We start from the raw sequence: 16,409 nt of genomic DNA on the forward strand, positions 1-16,409 counted from the left end.
GCGGCGGCGGCGCCCCTCTGACGTGCGGCCCTCTGCCCGCCGGATGTCTCCCCTGGTGTCCGCCTGTCGGCCGGTGACCGGCTCCCAGCGCCGCGTCCGTCCGGGCGGCGGCGGCGCTCCTCTGACGTACGGCCCTTTGCCCGCCGGATGGCTCCCCGGTGTCCGCTTGTTGGCCCGTGGCCCGCTCCCAGCGCTGCAGCCGTCCGGGCGGCGGCGGTGCCCCTCTGACGTGCGGCCCTCTGCCCGCCGGATGGCTCCCCGGTGTCCGCCTGTCGGCCCGTGGCCCGCTCCCAGCGCCGCAGCCGTCCAGGCGGTGGCGGCGCCCCTCTGACGTGCGGCCCTCTGCCCGGTAGGAGGGCGACGGCGCGGCTGGGCGGGCCGGCGCCGCCGCCGCTGCCCATTCCCGCCGTACGTGCGCCAGGCGGGCCGCAGCCAGCGGGGGCCGCTCGCTGCTGGTGCCGCCGGCGCCCGGCGCCGGCCGACCCCGCGTGTTCGCCGGCGATCAGACGCACACCATCCTGCACCAGGTGAGCGCTGCTGGGCCTCCCACGCCTGGTCAGAGCGGCCGCGGGAGCACCAGCTCGACGGCGCGGCGAGCTCGGATGCTGGTCGCTGCAGGTGGGGCGACTCTGTGTCAGATCCTCCTGCAGCGAGCTCCTCGGTCGGTGTCTACCCGGCAGATGAAGGCAACCGGGGACGGCTTGCCATGCCGCCTGCCCAGGGCCGTGTCAAAGTAAGCTCCTGGCGCACCACCTCGCTGTACTTTTAATTCGCTCCTTCACCGTATTACACCAGGAGCTGCTAGAGTCCTAATGTAGGCATCGCACTCGGTGGGTGAGAGCGGCGCCTGCGACAGAACTAGAGTTATGTTGTAACGCACTAGCTGCTTCGATAAGCACGTCATGCGCGACGACAATTAGGCTTCAGTCTGGCGGCGTTACGTGGAGACGGACAGAGCATTTGAACAGTCATGACGCATGGTGTCTGGTGCCAGTCACCTTGGAATACAAGACACGGCAGCTGGTGTTTTTAGGCTTTCTTTGTGTTTTTATGAGCCATTGTACTTTGGTAATAGTTGGCATATTGATGATCAGCTCTAACGCATTGATACACCTCTTTTCACCGAATATTGTTGGTATTCTACTTATTTACGAATGTTGCCAGTTGTTAAGAGTTCATGAACTCTGGCTGTGACGGTTATTTTGCACCCATTGTGTAAAGCAATCTTCTAGATGATAAAACCCCAGTGCGCGGTTTTCTTTTTCTCCTCTCCTTTCTCTTTCACCTCTTTCCCCGTGTCTGGAACGGAGTTGGCGTAGACATATATGACAGAAACGGCTGGTTGTGCAACATTCGTGTCCTACTGGGAAGTCTCTTTAGGGGACATGGAAAAAAAGGACGCAATAGATCAGACTGATTGGCGACTGAATCAGCCAGCGCATCGCACCTGCATTATGACGTCCTCTCAGGCCATCTAGCGGACTGTTTAGTGGCCGACCGTCGAGCCTTTTTACGCCGGATGTCATGTCATCGACTTCTGGCCCAGTTCTCTGGGCCAGAAGTCTGGGCCAGAAGTCTGGGCCAGATCTGCGTGGTGAACACGTTAAAATTGGACTCGCCTCGGCGCATTCTAGGCTCGGCTGGGCCCAAACCTGGTCCATGGGTGTTGAAGACGTTATGGGATGTACAGACGGCACGAGACGTTATCGCAAACATTACCGATGCTCCTGGCCTTTTCTAGGGTCGTTCAAATGTCGAAGTCAAGCTTACCTACCAGATATGGAAAAAGTTACGTCAGATTGGCCTGTAGACCCGTCCTATCTTGGCCCATAGTTTGATGTCAGTGGCAATTATTTGGTCATTGGAGGTCAAGGTCACGCGAGGTCAGGTCGTATGGATGTTGTATGACTGCGCAGTCGAAATGCCCGAAAAGTCGACGACTAGGTAAGTAACAGGTTGGGTCAGATGAACAGCGTCGTGCGGTAGTAGATATGTCATGTTGTACTCATAGGTATATGTCCTCGCGCATGAAGATCGTAAGCGTAGCGTCATTTAAGGTCAAGGTCATGGAAGGTCACACAATAACCTCAGGTGATCTCACCTGGCACCTTAGAAGTGAAAAGTCGCACACTTTGACTGGCATCGACTCCACATCTTGAACATTTCCAAAGTTACCTATAGTCGGCGAAAACGTGATTTGAGCAAGCTTGACGCCTTTTGGCGGGTACAACGCGACAGCATCCAATGGAGTTTACAAGTCACGCACTGGGCTACTTGCACCCTCTTTTGTTCCTGCCCATTGGGTATGGAATCATAGGATACCACCGCAGCATTTCTGCAGGTGACAAAACTGATGAGGTCGATGGGATTGAAGAGCCGTTTTGCCAATCGGTATTATGCTGAATTGTTTTTTTTTACGGAAGTTCCCAAGAATTTGAGACATTCCCCCAAAGACCGCCACCTGCGACCTGAGTGGTTGTCAGGGGGTTGACGTGTTCCATGGATTGAGTTAATATATCGGCGGATGGACGATGGCTGCCGGCGCCGGCTTCAGACAGCTGGCCGCCATTGTTGGTAATGACACTGGAACCTCAGCGGGCTGGTCAGATTGCCCCCGTGTCTGCCGCCTCCGGTGTTCGTTGAGCGTGTATGTTTCGGCTAATCAACACTCATTGCTCGTACTTCAGCACCAAATGCGGTGTGCATTGAGAGCAGGCGTTTTTAGTTCTGTCGGAATCAACTCTGCAACCTGTTGAGTCGGAAGCGGCGCTGCGGTTAACAAACATTTTGTTGACCGCAGCGCCGCGTGTTGACTGGAACAGATTCTTGTTAATATTTGTTGTTTGTTGAGGCCTTAGTTCAGTAAACCCAATCATCAGTGAATAGTTCAGTGAGCCCAGTCAGCCGTCATCATCGACAGAAAGTTACTAGCAAGTATATGCAACGATAGCCAGTCATCCGGCAATTTCTGGGCGGACCAAGTGGAACGCAATTACGTAGCCGCCTGGTCACCAGAAGCGACTAATGTGTGCAGCTTTATGAAGACCAAATAAGGTCCCAGAATGCTTTCACTGCGATCGGTTCGTGGTCGGGGACGGAGGGCGCTGCGTGCCTTGCATCCGCCGGAACATCATGACTCTGCTGGCCGGACGGGTCCCGTATCCTTCCCGGGCCCGGTGTGTCGGCCCCAGTGACTCACTCCTGACCCGCGGCTGTGATGTCACCCCGGAGTGCCGTGGCCCTCCGACGCTGGTTCGCGCTCTGAGCGCCGTCGCCAGTGTCGCGGGACCCGGCACCGACTTGTGACCGGCCGGGGACCCACCGCTGGGTGACCGACAGTGGATCGGGGCCGCTGGGTGACCGACAGTGGACCAGGGCCGCCGAGTGACCGACAGTGCACCGGGGCCGCTGGGTGATCGAGGGTGGACCGGGGCCGCTGGGTGACGTGCATTGGACCGGGGCCGCGGGGTGACCGACAGTGGACCGGGGCCTCCGAGTGACCGAGAGTGGACCGGGGCCGCTGGGTGACCGACAGTGGACCGGGGCCGCTGGGTGACGTACAGTGGACCGGGGCCGCTGGGTGACCGAGAGTGGACCGGGGCCGGCGCGTGATTGACAGTGCACCGGGGATCGCTGAGTGACCTACAGTGAACCGCTGTGCGGGGTCTCCGGCCGGAGCGGTCTGAGCGGCCGCCGTCGCCGGCCGGTCAGCTGGTACTCTGCACCGGTCGAGGCAGAGATGCCGGCCGCTGGCCCGGGGCTGTGGTCCGTCTGGTGTGAGGCGTGTGTTGCCGTGATGACCGGCGGCGCCCGCCTGCGGCCAGGTGTCATAGCCATCGCCATGGTCAGTGTAGTGTGCAACGGGCACTCTTCCTCCAGTGAAGCGTGGAGCGAGCTCTCTTGTTCGTGCTTAGCGTGGAGCGGGCACTTATGTTCCAGTACTGTGTGTAGCGGGCACCGTTATCCCTGCAACATGGTCTCTGCCGAACATCCGGATTGGAAATCGTTCCGGTGTTGCGCAGAGGCGTTATTGGTATGCGCAACCGACGTGAGATATTCGATACACCCCTTCACAAAGTATCGAGTATGGGTCTAAAAAATTGTGTTGGTCGGAATGGCAGGTGGAGTAAAACTACGAATGCGATTCCATTTCCATCTGTGATCATTCTTATTCCGAAGTCATACTATTCTTGAGCGGAGTAGTATGATTCTTGTCACACCGTTGCTGAGAACAACAGGGCTGAGGCCATTATTTGGTTGTGTTGTGTTTGGATTGACTTGTGTTTTTAAGTGTGGTTTAGCCTGCGCCAGCGGCTCTGATAGCCAAAGACACGATAGGCACGCCTGGACTGCTAACTCAGGATATAGTTGCATGCCGTTTTATGAGGTCATTTGGTCTCTTGGTGTCTTGGTGTAGGGCAGAACCTGAGGGGACATTTTCTCGCCATCTGATGCTAAGACACGGCCGCTTCGTGCCGGGTTGGCTCTCTGGCTGTTGCTAGCTGAGGCATATACAATGATCAGCCGCGGTAGTTCCTGCTTGTTCGGCTCGGGTGCCCTTGGACTAAGTCCGCGATATTCCCTGGGTACGAAGTCTGGTTGAATGCCCTTTGGATGAGGTACCCCTCATGTATGAACGCAAGGAACCAGACTGTGCAGTGCCTTGAAAAAATGCAAAAATGAGCGAGATGTGCAAATAATCACTGCCCCCTCGAAAAGCCTAACTTTGTCAGTTTGTCCCTCGATAGGCTTGACTTTGTCAGTTGGTCCCACGAAAGGTCCGACTTTGCCACTTTGTCCCCTCGGGAGGCCTGACCTTGTCACATTGTCACCTCGAAGGCCTGACTTTGTCACTGTTCCCACAAAAGGCCTGACCTTGTCACTTCATTATCTCGAAAGGCCTGACTTTGTCATTTTGTCACCTTGAAATGCTTGACCTTGTCACTTCGTTACCTCGAAATGCCTGGCTTTGTCATTTTGTCATCTCGAAATGCTTGTCCTTGTCACTTTGTCACCTCCAAATGTCTGACTTTGTCACTTCGTCCCCTCGAAAGACCTAACTTTGTCACTTTTCCCTTCGAAAGGCCTGACTTTGTGATGTTCTACCCTCTAAAGGCCTGACTGTCATGTTCTCCCCTCGAAAGGCCTGACTTTGTCATGCTGTCAGCATCGCCAGGCTCCCCCGGCGTCGTTGTGTCCGTCCCCAGACGCCGTCTCCTGCTGCCGACAGGGCACGCTGAACCGGACCAAGGTGGCCACAGAGACGTCCCGGCGGGTGCGCAAGAACTGGGCGCCCTGCCACGTGGTGCTCACGGACCGCTACCTGCTGCTCTTCAAGGACGTCAAGGGCGCCGCCGGCATGGTGAGCGGCGGCGGCGTCACGGCGTCACGCTCCGACCGTGGGGGGGGGGGAGGGGGACGCCGCTGGGAGCGGGGTGTGTGCGGTGGACGGATAGGTCGGGCAGTGCGAGATGGTATTGGCAGTGCTGCCTTGTTTGCGCGATGGATATGTGTCGCAGTGGCGGTGTTGGACGCCCAGGTCCGTTTCGCGAAAATGTTTGTTGGACCTTGCCGTCGCCTCCCCACTGTGACCGACTGTGGGTGGTATACTTCCGGAAGGTAGCTTTCCAACGGCGTCACGCAGTTCGGGAGGCGCCAGGTCCATTCTGAAGCACTTTTCATCTGTCGCCGGTGTCTCCACACGCTGTCGTGTTAGTACGGCAGGGCGGTGGCAAAGAGAGAGAGAGAGAGAGAGAGAGAGAGAGAGAGAGAGAGAGAGAGAGAGAGAGAGAGAGAGAGAGAGAGAGAGAGAGAGAGAGAGAGAGAGAGAGAGAGAGAGAGAGAGAGAGAGAGAGGAGAGAGAGAGAGAGAGAGAGAGAGAGAGAGAGAGAGAGAGAGAGAGAGAGAGAGAGAGAGAGAGAGAGAGAGAGAGAGAGAGAGAGAGAGAGAGAGAGAGAGAGAGAGAGAGAGAGAGAGAGAGAGAGAGAGAGAGAGAGAGAGAGAGAGAGAGAGAGAGAGAGAGAGAGAGAGAGAGAGAGAGAGAGAGAGAGAGAGAGAGAGAGAGAGAGAGAGAGAGAGAGAGAGAGAGAGAGAGAGAGAGAGAGAGAGAGAGGAGAGAGAGAGAGAGAGAGAGAGAGAGAGAGAGAGAGAGAGAAGAGAGGAGAGAGAGAGAGAGAGAGAGAGAGAGAGAGACCGGGCGGGAGATGGCGGGGCGGGGTAAGGAAGTGTGGACTTCATCGGCGCGATGGTGGTCCGGGGTCCTCATTGCCGTGCCGCCGCGAGGAAGTCGCGTCGCTGCCCTTGACGCACGCTCTCCCTTTGACGTGGTCGGTGCGTCGGCAGTGGGGCTCGGCCGGTCACAGTCCAGAGACGTCGGTGGACCTGGCCGGCGCGCTCGTCTCCTGGCGACCCGACCGCTCCTCGCGCAAGAACGTGTTCGAGGTGTGCACCGTGCACGGCCTCCAGGTGAGTGTCGCCCCGCCCCGCCCCGGCTGCAGCCGCGCGCTGCCGACGGCGGGCACGGCTGCGGACACGGGCGTGTCCGGGCAGTGTCACCGTCACTGGAGTACACAGGGCTCGGCTGTGCTAAACGCCGCCTGTGGACGTGGTTGGAAGGAGCTCAGTCTGGAATAGAAATGGCGATGTGGCTCTTGCGCTCCCTTTGCATTCAGTCCCGGCGCTCCCTTGGTATTGGTTGATTGTCGTCGATGTACTGCTCCTGGCTGCCATCCGGTCCACATCTTCCCCACCGTCCCGTCCGGCGGCGCCCGGTGCGGCGTCAGACCGCAGCGGCGCCATCACCTGTGCGAACGCCGTGCCCTGACGCCTCGCCCCGCTGCCGTCAGCTGCTGCTGCAGGAGGAGAACTCGACCACGGCTGGCGTCTGGTACGGTGCCATCCGGGACGCCATCGCGCGCATGCCGCAGGGTCTGGACCACCTGCTGGCGCCGGAGCGGCCGGCGCCGCGTGAGGAGCTCCGGCTGACGCGCACCCGCTCCGCTCGCTGTGAGTGGCCCGGCCGGTGGCTGCGGCCGGAGTGGGCGGCGGACTGGACGGGCACGGCTAGGGGACCAGGTGGACGGTGCGTTGGTGTCGGGTTCGGCGGGGTGTGTCGGGCGTGTTAGGGCAGCGGGGAGATAGTCGTGCTGTGTGTTGTTGGGTCTGATGTATGGAACAACCCAGTCAGTTGTTCCACACATCCATGAAAACAAGGTCCGAGAAGTCTTGATTTTTGGGCACTTTGTTTAAAAAGATTCGCTGTGCTGTGGAAGTCATTCGGTATGTGGCCAGCGGAAGCGTTTTAGGTGGGTCGTGGTAATAGACATGAACTCCTGCATGCTGGAATACTAACGCAAACAAAACAACAAATTTACCATGGCCTTTGGCTGATGTGATTCAAATACAGTAGAAGTCTGCATATTTGCTGTCAGTTTTTTAGGGTAGCATCTTGGCCGGTAATGTGAAGCGATGGCGTCTGGGTCCGTAGTGCAACTTTTAGGCTCAGAATGGCCGTCAGCTTCACCCATAGTGCGAGCCTCTCACCTTCTGCATGGAATCAGCATGTGTTGCTGTCGCATGCAGGTGGCGTTTCGTCTTCAAATATCTGTTACCAGTGCCGATCTGTGTTGCGCATTGCGCGTACGCCAGAACACCAGTCGAGTGAGCCATTTTGTGGCGATAGCCTCGTATGCATTGGTGGCGTCGTGAGGGCCGGGGCAGTCCGAAGCTACGCCACGTCCGACCATGTGGCCTCGGGAGTCGTCGCGTAGCCATTCGATTACTGCCGTCATTGGCAGTGTGCGGACATAGCGGTGCCGCAGTCGTCACCTGGGAAGGTCACCGTCGCCATGACCAGATGGGGCCGTGCCACCGACAGCACCTCAAGCTCCTGTCAGTCTCACTCGGTCCGGCGGCAACTATGTGACAGCTTCCTGCGTTGTCTCTGATAGGTGGACGTGCACTGACTCGTCGCTGCCTGGCCGGTGCTCTCTCTGTCTCCGTTTCCGTGCTGTGCCGCCCGTGACCTGCCGCTTTCTGTGACGTGCCCTCTAACGCCAGCTGACAACATTTAACCGGGCTGTACATACGTCCCGCTCTGGTCGGGCGTCGGCGCGCTTGCTCGGCTAACCCGCCTGCCGCCGCGCGCGGCGCGCTGGCCGGCTTGCTCCACTAACCGGTGTGGCCGCCTTCCAGTCAACGGCGCCGTGAGCGGCAGCCAGGAGGACCTTTCTAGGGACAGTAGCACGATCCGCGATCGGCTGCGCCGGTTTTTCCGCGCGCGCCCGCCGGCCGACGCGCTGGTCAGCCGCGGCATACTGAAAGGTACGTCCGACGGGTGCTGCCGCTGCCGGAGGCGCTCCCAGCTCGTGCGTGTGTGCTCCGGGCTCGGCCCGCGTGCTCGCCTGCTCTGCATGCAGTGTGTGGAGGAGGGCGATCTGTCTGCTCCTGGTGTGCTGCGGTCGGCGGGTGCGGCGCGCGGTGGGGGTTTCAGCATGCGGTGGTGCGGTGGTGAGGGGTGAGGCGGCCGCCCGGATGGTGCGCTCCTCAGGCACGGCGGCGGCACCGGCCGGTCCATGTAGTCTCCTTCCGGCTCTGTTGAAACAGACCGGATATGTAGGCTGGCCACACTGGCCAGAATACGAGCGGCGCCTCCCGCAGGATGGTCGGGGCTCCGCGCCGCTAAAATGGTCGGTTGGTTGGCTGGTCTAAAATGGTTGGTCACTATGGTTGCTGTGTTTTTCTGCACCCAGCTCTTATGTTTGCGCGTGGCTTTTGCGCCTAAGTTATGTTTTTAAACCATTCTGCGCGAGAGAGTTGGGTCTAGAGCATGTATCGAATTAGTGCACGGTTTGTTGGGATTAGAAGTGGGAGACGGTGGTACATGGAACACGTGCACCACATGCTGGCCTGGCTGAAGATCCAGTTTTCACTGTCCTTGGCGACTGAAGGTTTTGCAGGGATGTTTGAGAGATGCGGCAGTCCTTACAAGGCGCAGATAGCTGCCGAGGCCTTGACCCCATCACCTCAACAAAATAGGTTTGGTCCAACGGACACCCTGTGCTGACGCGCCGCAGCAAGTCACGCGTTGTTCTGAGCCGGCCGCCTTTCGCCCGGCTGGCCGTCACAGCCGGGCTGTGACAGAGCTGGCCATCTGCGACGGGTGCGGGTGCGGGTGCGGCCGTCACGGGTGCGCGCCGTCCGGGATGTGGGGCCACGTGGAGGACGGGTCAGCGGTCAGGTCCGGCGTCGCCCCATCGGTCCCGCCGCCGGCATGGCCACGCTCGGCGCCGTTCACGCTGGTGACGCCGCGAAGGCCCGGCTGGTCGCCCAGGCAACGTGTAGAGACGGCTGATGCGGCGTGCTGGCCGGTGCGGCCCGTCCGACCGGCGATGGTCCCGCACCCGCACTGTGCTGAGCGTCCCCGGGAAATGACGGGTCATTTCGCTGGACTGGGCAGCGGCCGGGGGTAGACACGCGGACAGATGGAGGGCAGGGCAATGGCCTTAGGTGCAGCACAACGCGCAGCGGCTTGATTTCGGTAACTATGGCGATGCTGGTTAGGTATCGCTTTAGTGCGTCTGTTATTGATCACACACAGTGATGAAAACCATTCTTTGGAACTGATTACGGATGATAAAATGGCATTGATGCCATCCTGTTACGGACGCGTGCGAGGATATGACCACAAGGTAGCTTCAAACATTCAAACACAAACAAACTGTTCAAACATTTGCTAAGGTCACACATGTAAGGCGTCACACCAGGCGCATCGCGGCAGCGGTGGCTTCACCGACGTGTCTAGTCTCAGTTGTTTTGCATCGATTGTTATGGCATGCACAAGATTGCCATCGAGCATGTAATGCTGCACAATGTTATGTAATGTTATGGCATGCGCAAGATTGCCATCTAGCCTGTAATGCTGTCGATCAGCGTAACTTAACAGAATCGTTCTGGGAAATAACGAGCGAGGCTGTAGGTTGCTCGTGGTTCAGTTCTCATCCGGAGCGTGCCACTTTGGCCGGACCGGAATGTGCTGTACGAATTAATAGTCTTAAATCCACTACTCATCACAGCTCCACGCAGCTCTGCGCATCAAGGATCAAATTTTTAAAGCTGTACTGTAGCCGCTGTGAGGTATGTACTTCAAAATAATTTGATTCTGTATGATTTTCGTGCAATATTACGATGTTGTTCCTCTGCTATCCACATAGGCTCATGATTCTGCGCGATTTTCGTGCAATGTTACGATACAGTTCCTCTGCTATCCACATAGGCTCATGAAAATGTATTTGTCCCGGGAAATCAGCTCAGCTCAGGTGAAAACCGGACTTAGATCTCGAGTATTCGATGTTAGCACAAAGTAAGCGCGTCTGCTCGGAGCTGGTCACGCCCGATAGGCGGGCTCGTCAGCTTTGGGAGTTGGTAAAGTTGGCGTGAGACGGTGGCAGTCGCAGCAAATGGGGATACGGTGGGTAGATGGCGACTATATCGTCTTCCTGTTACCGAGCCAGTTCAGCACTGTCTGGCCCCACAAGCTCGACACAAATTGACAGTGAGCGGCCTGATTCTTCAATTTGTATGGCTGGTCTCCATTGCATCCTCGAAAGCTGCGCAGGCGTAGACAAAATTGATTTTTTCGATATAGACCCAGAACTGCTGCGCTTTTGTCAATCCTCAAGGATAATGCAAACTTCGGTCAACGTAAAGTTGTCCATTTCATCGACTCCAAAGCTAGGTCCGCAGCCAGCTAATTGCCGTGCATTGGCGTTTGTGAGCTGTGAGCATTGGTGTTTGTGAGCTCGTGTGTGAATGCTGCATCCGTCAACATATCTGCCTGTGAACCCACGAAAGGCGGTCATGACCGACGGTAAGACCCCTATTTGTTAAGCTACCAAGAGCCATAATCGCCCTTGTTTTGATATCATTACACGTGATGGCCCCCCCGTCAGCACCTCGCCCGTCAGACGCCCAACATACCGGCTCTCTGGCGTCCACATAACTGCGGTGTGTTGTGATGGCGGCTTACTTGTCATCTTCACAATCTCCGAATCCTTGCATCAAAAGTCCCGTTGTAGCTTAAGTCGGAACGAAATCTGAAATGGAGTGCTTCACATTTGTATGGGGTTTTGGGCTGAGACATACCTTGTGGAAATCAGTCAGGGCTGTGCACGGCCCTGCCCTTCCTAAGAGTGAACCCTCTGGTTTCGAATCTAGACGTCCGAGAGCTTGTGTAGACTTCCAAGGTTATCCAGTCCTACGTGACGTCATACAAACGTCCCGCAAATACTTCCACCCCATTGGCCACGCAGTGCTCGAACCCAATATAAATATCGTCGAGTTATTGGCGTGCGGCGTACATCAGTACGATTTCTGGCCCTAATGGAGATCATTTGCCTATACAGTAGTGTCACGCACGCAGTGCTGTAAGTTTGGACACGATTTTTGGTTTGGTTGTTTGGATTAGCGCCCTTTCGGCCACAGATGAACATTTCAGGGCTATTGGATAAAGAATAGATGATTTTGGGGCAGAACTACATGCGCTTGTGGGTCAATGGCCGAGCTTTAGCTCGCGCAGGAACCCCTCAGGGTGTGCGCCGGGCGCCCGGTCGGGGTCCCCCTTCTCACGGGGCTCTCGGCCCACTCGTGGCTGGCGCATATAGGCCGCCCCGGATAGGTGGAGCGTCGCGAGGATTAGGCTAAAACAAGAGAAGAGGATAAGAGGTCATGTGCTTTGCTACCTAATAAAGGGAGATGGACAGTGGTACCAGTCGTAACAGAAATAAGACTGATAATCGAATTACTTATGGGTAACACCGGAACCGAGCACCTGAAGACAGGTTAACAATATGAAATTGCTGATTAATGTGCAAGAACACCAAGAGAAAGGGTCAAAAACACGCGCACATTAGACTATTTTGGCTCTGCCAATGACGCACCGATGCCAAGACACTTCTCGAGAAGGTGAAGTACTGCAAGTGAGTCAGACATCCGCTATCATAGGAATTTCGCACGGCCAGTTCGGCTGGCCCTCTGATGTCTTAGGAACGTACCGTGACGCAATCAAACGATAACGTATTGATGAACGTATTCACTAAGTAGTGAAACTGTGTCGCCTTGAGCAGTGTTGTGTATTTAAAAGTATACCATTAGTTACAAGCGAGCTTATTTCACCATATCTGATGATCGCCTCGATGTCTTCAAATGTGTAAGATTTTCTATAATTGCATCGATCTTCGATGAAACGCCAATGAAAAGAAGGCTGCCGATATGTTGCATTGTCCCGCTGCCATCAAGCTCGACCGCATTAAGGGTCTGTTTGTCGTATTACGACTTGTGTCTCGTCTGGCCGGAGGTGCCGCCGACACGGTACGTCACGTGGCCTCGTCTCTCCGTATGCGCCGTGGGCGTGTATGGCCGCCGACTGATGTGTGTGCGGGCCTGCTGCCGACTGCTGCTGTGCGCCGGGTCGCCGTGTCTGCGCCGTCGCCGCGTGACCGGGCCGGCCGCGCTCTCCGCAGACGAGTCGGTGTTCGGCGGCCACCTGGCGGCGCTCTGCGAGGCCGAGGGCAGCACGGTGCCGCGCTTCGTGCGCGAGTGCGTGTCGGCCATCGAGGCCAAGCCGGAGTACATGAAGATGGACGGCGTGTACCGGGCATCTGGCAACCTGAGCCAGGTGCAGCGTCTGCGCTGCGAGGTGAGGCTGCGGCGCCCCGGCCCACTAGACGCCGGCCATGCACTGCTGCACAGCGGCCCCGCCAGCATCCGATGCTGTGGAGAATGGCCGCCACTTTGCTGTCGTGGCACTACCACAGGGCCCGATTTGTGTACGGCCGTGCGGTGGCTTTGCGCTTGGGTAGTATGTGTGCTGAATCTTTGGTTGAATGACATTCGTTGGGACATATCGCGTTCTGTCTTGCTGGGCTCAACATTGCTTGTTCCCACATGGTGCCGTGGCCCTGTTTGCTGTTGGTCGTGTCTTTCCCAGCGTGGGCGTCCTGATCGGCGGTCGGTGTTGTACACAGCCACCGGCATCGCAGCGTGCTTGTCTGTGTCACTCCTAGGTTAATTGGCCTAAACGATTAGGTACCTCAGCTAAAAAAGCGCCAGTTTAGCATCACTCATAACCTTGCTGCTCACGAATGCTGAAGCTTGCTGTGTGTCTTGTGTGGGTAGCCAGACTGTACGACTTCCTTCTCGGCTTAATGTCGTGCCTCGCCCGTACATTGTGCGGTGCGCGTGTCAGCGTATAGCTTTCCGTCTTCCGAGTGGGATGACAGCTGCCGTCGCCTCCTCCCGTTCCCTCTCTGTCTGTGTGCCTCCGCTCTCTCCCCCGCCTTCCGCGCCTTACCGCCGAACCAGAGGGGATGACAGCTGCCGTCACCTCCTCCCTCTCCCCTCTTTATGTTCATCGGCTCTCCCCCGCGCTTGTCACACCTCACCACCGGGACCGGGCGGCAGGTGGACCAGGACAACTACCAGGTGCTCTGGGACGAGGAGGACGTGCACGTGCTGACGGGCGCTCTCAAGCTGTTCTTCCGCGAGCTGAAAGAACCGCTGGTGCCGTTCGAGCTGCTGCCGGAGGCGCTGCGGGCGGCCGGGCTGCCGGCGCGCGCCGAGCAGGTGTCGGCCTTCCGCTCGCTGGTGGTCGACCTGCCGGCCTGCAACCGGGACACGCTGCGGGCCGTGCTGGGCCACCTGAGCAGGTGAGGCCGGCCGACAGCGCGGCAGCAGGGGCGGGCCGGGGCTGTCTGGAGTACAGCCTGGTGTGTGGCGATGGCGCAGGGACCGCGGTGGGACCCATGCCGGTTGTGGGAGTGGGACGGATGGGACCTGCGAGAGTCTTGCGCCGGGTCGTCGGACAGGTGGCACGTGCGATGGTACTCGTGATGTATTTTCTCGTTCCGCCTTCTTTCTTGAAGTTTCGTGGAGGTCATGCTCCTCACACGTAACGATGCGGTGTCTGCGACGATTTAAAACACAGACAGCGATTGCTGTGATGGTTTCTGGCAGGCGGTCCGCCGCGAGGCGTCAGCCGCCTGCACTCGGATCGAAAGGAAAGCTGTTTTTATTGCAACTGTTCAGCAGGGAAACCGTCAGCAGGGAAATCAGCATCAGAAATCAGATCAGCAGGGAAACCGTCAGACATGCGTCATGTTACACGCCACTCAAGGACAAAATCGTGTGGCTATGCCCCCCCCCCCCCCCTAAGTACTAGTCAGGGTGCGTGAGGTCAGCAAACGGTTAGAGGTTCCCAACTTGAGTGGGCAGGCAGCGATTTGGGAGGCCCGGTAATGTGTATCTTCGATGCGTCCGGCCCGTGGGGTCTGCACGGATTGGGGGGGGGGGGGGGAGAGGGAAGGGGGCGGGACGGCAGTGTGCCGGGACAGCGCGCGGCGACGCCGGCATGCTGAGTCAGCCGGCGTTGCCTGGTGCCCCGGCGCCGCCAGCCGGAGCTTCGGCTCGACGTATGTGTTGGTGGGCGTGTAGACGTGGCGCGTCTTTCTCCGCAGGGTGACTGAGCTGCAGGACTTTAACCGCATGCACGCGCACAACCTGGCGATCGTGTTCGGGCCGACGCTGATGTGGCCCGAGCAAGACTCGCCAGACCTGGCGCTTGATCTGATGAAGCAGAACCGCGTGGTCGAGGCGCTGCTGGAGAACATGTCGGCCGTGTTTGGGGCCCCGTGATCCGCCGGCGCCGCCGCCGCCGCTGACCGGGCCCGGTGGAACGGGACCGCTGCGCTCGGCTCCGCTCAGCCGGCGCTGACGTCATGGGAGCTGGTGACAAGCGATGCGGCTGGAGCACCGGCGGCGGCGTGCTGCTCTGGACGCGTCCGTACCGCAGCAGTGAGGCTGCGGAAGAGAAGAGGGGAGGCGTCGGCTGGGGCGAGGCTGTCCCGCGACGCCCGACGCCCGAATGGCGTCACCCGCCGCAGACTGGTGTGGCGGGTGGCCCGGGGACCACGCATAAGACCCCTGGTCGTCCGTGTCGAGGTTTGCCCTCAGTGATCAAGTGGGTGTCTGTGATGCCGGGTGGTTCTGGCGGAATGATCTGCGCGAGAAGTATGTTTTGAGGTGGGACGACCGTCCCAGTCGCGGGTGGCGCGTCCGGCGCACACCGGCGTACCGAATCGCGAGTGTTTCCATGCGGAAACCCGCACAGAATCTTGTCTAGCTATTTAAGATAGTACATTGTTATGCTTCTTCTTGGTTACCACGTGCCTCGGCGCTGCTGCAGCCGATGAGACCGGGCCGTCTGCTGGGCCTGGGAACTTGTGTCAAAATGGCCGCCCGCCTGTCGGACGCCACGCCAACGGATGCCTTCCTCTTCCCTCGTCTTCCGATTTGTGGGGCGGCTCGTATGCCTGCCGCAGCGCCCCCAGTGATACTGGAGATTCCATTGTCTACATTTGTTAGCAGTCTGTATTATTGCTACTGTAAATGGATGTATATTGATGCTATATGGTGGTAATACAAAGCTCGGTATTTTGTCACTGCCTTTGGACGGAAAGTGCGGAAGCGAATGAGCGAGCGGTGTTTGGTGTGATCGTGGCACCAGTAGCGACGTTTTGGTGACAAGGAATGATGCGTCAGTTTTGCTGGCAATGAGAGCAGCACGTTGAAATTTGACCTGAAAGGCTTCGCACCCGCTTAGTTGTATGCTAGCATCAGGATTCCACTCTTGCGCTATCCGTGATCAACCAGGGCATCGTCAGCCTCGTGGCCGCCGGATCACGCACAGACGTGAGCGACTTGCCCCAGCGCCTCGGAAGTTCTGTTACTGAGCGCCCCAGGGCCCGACCACGTATTATTGGCGTTGGCAGGTGGCTTTTCCAGCCGTGCATAGGGTTTCTCGATCATGCGGAAACTTATTGCTTCTGTTCCCGCGGAATCGATTTCGACTGACGCGCGGCACGCGGAGTTGGAGCTTCCCGCTCTGACCACGAACAGCAGCACATTTTAAGCCAGCGACGATTTCATCACAGGGATGATGACGTCGGAGCTGTTTCACTTCTGACCAATTTCAATACCCCTTCACCTGGTCACGCACTGGTTTCGCTGGGTGAACGCTCTTCTCCCTTTGGTTACGTTGTGTTTAGCGTTAAGCGTTGTGTTAAACCTACTCGTCAGTTCCATGCGTAACGGTGGCATATGCCTTGCCTGGAAGCTGTTTCTTAGACGGCATCAGCCCCGCGGTAGTATCTCAGATCCGTCTTCTGTTTCCGGACATGGCCGTCGACAAACTGCCGGACTATGCTAAATGCGTGGAAGCCATTTCATCGTCGGCATTGCGATCCGTCACCGTTCAACACGTGAGAGAACATATCGCAGATGAAGACTGTGAACTCGCTCAGCTGCGGGGCGAGGTTTCTGAATTGGCGCGCGTGGTTAACGCGCGCCAAAAATGA

At 57.8% G+C, this 16,409-nt stretch overlaps 1 protein-coding gene across 1 annotated transcript; it reads left to right on the plus strand.

Annotated features, from left to right (window-relative positions):
* Positions 1 to 450: 450 nt before the first annotated feature.
* On the plus strand, positions 451 to 15,491 carry LOC119104143 (rho GTPase-activating protein 15). Its single transcript, XM_037227828.1, has 8 exons — positions 451 to 527; positions 5,231 to 5,362; positions 6,343 to 6,465; positions 6,846 to 7,005; positions 8,194 to 8,322; positions 12,519 to 12,694; positions 13,459 to 13,703; positions 14,511 to 15,491. The coding sequence occupies exons 2-8, from the start codon at positions 5,360 to 5,362 to the stop codon at positions 14,686 to 14,688; spliced, it is 1,014 nt and encodes a 337-aa protein (XP_037083723.1). The 5' UTR covers positions 451 to 527; positions 5,231 to 5,359; the 3' UTR covers positions 14,689 to 15,491.
* Positions 15,492 to 16,409: the final 918 nt, after the last annotated feature.

Source organism: Pollicipes pollicipes, unplaced genomic scaffold (genome assembly GCF_011947565.3).
Source record: "Pollicipes pollicipes isolate AB1234 unplaced genomic scaffold, Ppol_2.1 Scaffold_5909;HRSCAF=7009_pilon_pilon_pilon, whole genome shotgun sequence".
Classification (NCBI taxonomy): Eukaryota; Metazoa; Arthropoda; class Thecostraca; order Pollicipedomorpha; family Pollicipedidae; genus Pollicipes; species Pollicipes pollicipes.